General features: G+C 33.3%; 1 protein-coding gene across 1 annotated transcript; it reads left to right on the top strand.

Annotated features, from left to right (window-relative positions):
• Nucleotides 1-451: 451 nt before the first annotated feature.
• On the top strand, nucleotides 452-6,159 carry LOC124232708 (phosphatidylinositol 3,4,5-trisphosphate 3-phosphatase TPTE2-like). The gene is made up of 4 exons (XM_046649645.1): nucleotides 452-731; nucleotides 875-938; nucleotides 1,658-1,722; nucleotides 5,917-6,159. Exons 1-4 carry the CDS (start codon nucleotides 729-731, stop codon nucleotides 6,064-6,066), a joined length of 282 nt encoding a protein of 93 aa, XP_046505601.1. The 5' UTR covers nucleotides 452-728; the 3' UTR covers nucleotides 6,067-6,159.
• Nucleotides 6,160-6,450: the final 291 nt, after the last annotated feature.

The raw sequence follows: 6,450 nt of genomic DNA, 5'->3' as shown, positions 1-6,450 counted from the left end.
GACCTACTGAATCAGTGTGTGCACTCAAGTTAGAGAAGCACTAGTCCAAACCATCAGTTCTCTGCCATTGTGTTTTTTTCTGATGGCAGGAGAGACAGTAGCTAGCACACTTGGGAAGTATCTCAATCTACTGCCTGCCTGATGTGTGTTAGTAGTGTAGTGAACCTCTGTTACTGATGGGAGTAACACAGGTGAACAAGAACCCTCAGTTTGTTTGATGGGGAAAAGATTGAAAAAATGCTCATCTTAAGCTACAGAAGTTAAATCCACAAATTCTAAGCATCCATCATATAGCTATCTCTCTAGACCAGAGTTTCTCAATCTCAGCACTATTGATATTTTGGACCAGATAATTCTTTGTTATGGAAGCTGTCCTGTTCATTGATGTTTAGCAGCTTTTCTGTCCTCTATCCACTGGATGCAAGTAGCACCCCCTCAACACACAGTTACAACAACCAAAAATGCCTCCAGACATTGCCAAATATCCCTTGGGTAAGTGGGTGAGAGGCTTGGGGATAGGTGGGGTGTACAAAATTGCCCCTGGTTAAGAATCACTGCTCAAGACTTAGTCCATATTGACAAAATCCTCTATTTCTGAAGTAAAAATGGATCTTTAAAATTTATTGTTAGATTGGCAATTATATTTCGACCTCTACGACTTATCATTCTGATGAGAGTTTTTTCATCTGGCTTACCAAAAAAGACATCTTGAAATACTGACCAGAAGGATGGTAAGTGGGCAAAACATGTTTGTGATTCAGAAAAATGTTTGTGTTTCAGGAAATACTGGCGAGTGTTATAGATATGTATATAATCTTCTTTATTTTTATGTTGATTTATATTTTACAAATTAATGATTGTTTTAAACTCTCAGGTTTCAGGAAACAAACGGCGATACAGGAAGGATGGATTTGACTTAGACCTCACTTACATTACTGGTTTGTGAAGTTTAACTGTTGATTTACTTACATTAACTTCACATTTTTCTTGTGTGTGGGTAATTATATGTTTATTTTGGTTCTTACCTTGTCTAAAGCATTCTTTATCTGTGAAGACATCTACCACTATGGTAGTGTGACATATTTGTAGTTTAACCCTGACAATGGAAAATCTCCATTGTCATCCCAAATCAGGGTTACTTGGTTACAGTACAGGGAGTTGAAGGAATTTTCAGCTGACTCCATTTGTTTGGTTTAGAATTTATTGAGTTCTAATAGTTATCCTGGGTCTCAAGGATCTCAGAGAGACCTGTTCTCTTGCTGGAACCCTTTGTAGGTCTCAGGTTTCTGAGTCAGGAGCACTGGAGCACCCTGGGAGTTCCCACGATTACTGGATCCCAGATCTCTCCTTTTTCTTTAGTGTTCAGATAAGAAATCCTCACCATGGGGGCAGCTCCAGACTGAGATCGACACAAATCTGTTGCATTTGGCTGGAAGCAGTTGAGTCTTGGGAGCACTGTGTGAGTTTATTGGTCATTATATTGGATATTTTAATATGTTATGTTGATTATTCTGAGGGTTAGTTAGCTTTTTTGTCATTCTCAATCCTGAAATTTCTTTTTTATGAAAAAAAGAGTCTGATTATATGTAAATTAAGTTCTCATTTATTGTTTCACATGTATAATAACATCTGTAATAGTGACTATTTTGACTTCCAGGGCGTATTATTGCCATGTCATTCCCATCTTCTGGAAAACACTCTTTCTATAGGAATCCCATTAAGGTAAGGGTATTTATCTAACAAATGCTCATTTTTCTCAATAAACAGACTATGGAGTTATAAATTTAATATAACTTATAACACGTAGGTGGCAGTATTCTCCTAAAAATATACTCTTTCAGGTAAAAAATTTAATGCATATTATATATACATATATATTATTCCATTTATAAATATAAATAATTTATATAATAATATAAATTCATCTCTTATTGAAGATTAAAAATATAACATGGCCTCCCTTAGAATAATATACGTATATTTGTATTTAAAATTATATATTTTATATATAATATATTATATGGTATATATTATATAAATATAATTGTACTTAATCATATTACATAACATAATATATGTTTATTATTTTATTATAATATGTATTATGTCACACGTTACATTATATAATATGTTATTATATGTGTGATATAATATACCCTGTATAATAGATTACATGTAAATATACAATATTATTCTAAGGAGGCAAATTTTATATTTTTCTGTTTCTGTAAGAGATGAATTATATGTAATGTACATTTATAAATATAAATAATATATAACTACCACAAAACCCTATAATTCACATGGTAAAATGTTGAAACTATGACCAAAATAGGAAAACTTCTAGAGCTGTCAGAAAAAGACAAGACAAAAAGCTTTCTTGCGTATGTATAAACTAAATGTGATACTGTCCTCAAAGTTTAAAAATTGTAATTATTACCTTCCCATTTAAAAACTTTGATTCTAAATTTAAAAAAATCTATACACAAACCACTGATTAACCAGACTCCGCCCACCAAAAATTGTCAATAATAAGCAGGACCCAGAGGAGCTGATAATTCACTCTTCCTATATGAACAACTCTCTCAGGATGTATCCCATAAAGTACTTTATTTTACCACCTACTTCTCTTGTAAAACTAAACCTCCACTTTATTACATAGGAATTTGATACAGTATAAAACTAGAACTGTATGTAAAATACTGCATCTAAATGTTTCCAATAGTCTTGTTCTGTTGGTTCATCAGTGACTTCTCTGGCATCATCATCGTTTTCCATGGATGATTCTGAGAGAATCTCTCCATGTCTACTGGTATTGGATCCTACTAATTCTTCTGTTTCATGGCAGTCACAGTCGCTACTTACAGGGCCTTATATTTGCACTACCTTCAGAATGTAAATCTTTCTCAGCTTGAGACCAATGAGATTCCTCCATTTGGTTATTTTTCTCAGAAGTCTCTTCATTTACAGTTAGTTAAGGCATCAGATTCTTTTTCTTGACTTTTTTCCTTTCTGGGATCATTTCTGTTGATGTCATTAAAGACTCTCTTCTGCCTCTTCAGCCTCCTCTGTACAGTGCTGCCTGATACAACTACTTTGTTTGTCTTTATTCTTAGATGAAGATGATTTTGTTTCTTCTATCATAACTGAAGAAATTTCACTTGAAGTTGTTTGGCCATCTCTCTGACTTCTCCTTCTTTGTCAAACTTGAGTCTTTTTACCTCATGCTCCTCAGCTTCCACAGCATCTTCATTTGATGTTTATTTACTTGGTGATTAGATTACCACTTTATTAGAAAAGGACACAACTCAGGAACAGCCAGATGGAAGAGATGCATAGGGCAATGCATGGGGGAAGGGGCACAAAGCTTCTAAACCCTCTCCAGGCTCCCTTTTCTCTCACTTTTCTCAGGTGAGCATTTCCACCTGCTCACCAACCCAGAAAACCTGTACTTCTTTAAAACTATCTTGACTTTCCTAGGTCCTTCGAATTTCTATATAAATTTTAGAATCAGCTTGTTAATTTACACATACACACACACACATACCCTGCTGGTATTTTAACTTGGATGACATTGACTACATAGCTTGACTTGGGGAGAATCAACATCTAAAAATATTGAGTCTTGCAACCCATAAACATAATATATCTCTGAATTTATTTAGGTCTTCTTTAATTTCTTTTAGCAGTATTTTCACTGTACAGGCTTTGCACATCTTTTGTTAGCTTTATCCCTATTTGATGGATTTTGATGCTATTTTAAATGGTATTTTTAAATTTTCATTTTCTAATTATTTGCTGGGAATATAACTGATTTTTTGTATGTATTTCCAGCACCCTTCATAAATTCATGCATTTATTTTAATAATTAATTTATATATTGTTTGGGATATTTTACATACATAATCATGTAATTTACTACTTTAATCCCACTTTTTGTACTTTTCATTTCTTTTTCTTTCTTTATTCAGCTGTCTAGGACCTCCAATGTAATGTTGAATAGAAGTGGTAAGAGTAGACAGCCTTGCCTTGTTCCCAAATTTAGGTAGAAAGAATTAGCTATTTCAATATTAGAATGATATTTTCTAGAGGCTTTTTGTAGCTATCCTTTACCAGATTAAGAAACTTCCATTTTATTTATAGTTTGCTAAGAGTTTTTAATCATCAGTCGGTGCTGAATATATCATATACTTTTTCTGCATCTACTGAGATAATCAAAATGTTTTTCTCTTATTCCATTGAGATTTTCGAATGTTAAAACAATATTTTCTATTCCTGGAATAAACCCCCTTTGGTCTTAATGTATTATCCTTTTTAATATATCATTAGATTCTATTTGCTAATATTTTATTTAGAAATTTTTGTATATACTAATGAGATATTAACCTTCAATTTTCTTTTCTTGAAATGTACTTATTAACTGGCCTGCAAGGAATTTTCATGCCATATTTGCCAGCATTGGGTCTTCTCATTAAAAAAGGAAAGGCTAATGTTATGGGTGAAAATGGCATTTCATTACTGTTTTGGCATCTTTATTGGTGAGGCTAAATATTTATCTTTGTAGGTTGTTAGCCAGTTGGATTTTCTCTTTTGTGAATTGCCACTTTTATTTATGGCCTATTTATCTATAGGGTGAGAGAGTAATCTTTACATTGTTGTTACTGTGTTATTAGTTTGTACTACTATAACTAGTTTATAGATTACACTAGGCATAGTCCTTATTCTCTTAATTTTACTGAAGAATCTCCTGTCATTTGTTTGTTGTACTGTGGCTTTTTTTAAACAGAAGTTTCAAATTTTTGTGAAGTCAAACCTAAATCTGTTGATCTTCCATTGATAATCCTTAGTTCTTCCTCATCCAAAGAATTGATGTTCATTTACATTTCTTAGAGATATTTGTGGCTTTGTATATTTGATACCTCAGTCCATCTGGATTTTATCTTGGTGTAGGGATCCCACACATTTTTTGACACGTGTAAGACTATTTATCCCCCCTACCACAGTGCTATGCAGACTCAGAGTGTTTATCTTTTTGATTTATTATTTCCTCCTGACAGGGATAACCAATTTAACAAATTGATCATTTTGATACCTTAATTTTTCTTTTTCTCAATATTAAGCCAGTAAACATTGCTATAAGGGTACTGTACTAATCAATTTTTGACATTTTTTACAGTCACTTCTGTTTTTGGCAGAGATACATGCACATGTGTGTGTTGCAGTTGGATAAGTTTGCTGGAAATATTGTATTAGTATGGTGATATTAACTGTATTTTAAATAATAACCACTATTTATTATTTTTAGTTATATATATATACATATATGTGTGTATAACATACACATATATACACATACACACATATATATTCATTTTAGAAAATAAGAAAACACAGATGAGCCAAGAAATTCTCCATATTGTTGCCATTTATCTAAAATTTGACATAACGTGTTTATCTTTTTCTGTCATGCACACACATACATACATTTTTTTGCATTTATTTATTTAAGTAATGCTTAGGTAGATTGTAAAATCCAGATCATTATCTAAAATACATATCTATGTAGAATTAGATCTAGATAAGAATCATATAGTACTGCGAGTTAATGAGTAGGAATAAATTCACTTAAAACTAGTCAACCAGCTAATTTCCTTGTCTGGTATCTTTAAACAATGTGTATTTATAGTAGAGGCTAATCAGGGTAGTCAAGCACAACCTTGTGGGCTATTTGAAAACTATCAGTGGGTTAGATGTGATTTGGAATGCACATACTCTTATAGTCCCTGAATCTCCCCTAAAAGGTGCTAAGCGAGGGACAAGTGAATAAAAGGTAATAAACATTTCAGGCTACTCCTAGGAAGTGGCTTATGTTGGTGCCATGTGGATATATGTAATATATGTGTCCATCGATTTTAGGAAGTTGTGCGGTTCCTGGATACCAAGCATCGAAACCACTACCAAGTCTACAATCTATGCAGTACGTACTTAACTAGATATTTTCCTACTATAGATAGAAAACAAATCACTGCATGTAAGAAGACGATTCAGTTTTTACGTTTCATTTAGTCATAAGTATTTGGTAGTGGTGGGAAGTGAGTTAAAAAATCTCCATCTTGCTCTTGGCCCTATTTGGTGGGAAAAGATAGCTCAACAGCACGAAGTGCCCCGTGAGCGAGACAGGAGGCTGGGGTAGAGGCGGAGCCATTTTAGGAGTCTGTATGCTCTAGTGGTTTTAGGTGAAGAAAATATTTCTGTTTTTCCTGCCAGCTCCTGTTTTGAAGACAGATAATTCAACAAATTCATTCTCTAACCCACTAGGAGTGGGGTGTGAGGAGAGCAGGGCCCTACACAGAAAAAAAAGAAAACGGTGTAGAAAACAGATTATATCTCAGCTTACTACTTTGTCTTTCTTGATTTTCTCCTCTTCCTGTACATTAAATTATCATTTTC

The sequence above is a fragment of the Equus quagga genome, unplaced genomic scaffold, assembly GCF_021613505.1.
Source record: "Equus quagga isolate Etosha38 unplaced genomic scaffold, UCLA_HA_Equagga_1.0 1083_RagTag, whole genome shotgun sequence".
In the NCBI taxonomy this organism is placed as follows: domain Eukaryota; kingdom Metazoa; phylum Chordata; class Mammalia; order Perissodactyla; family Equidae; genus Equus; species Equus quagga.
The sequence above is the reverse complement of the archived record's forward strand: the minus strand, read 5'-3'. Positions and strand labels throughout refer to the sequence as shown.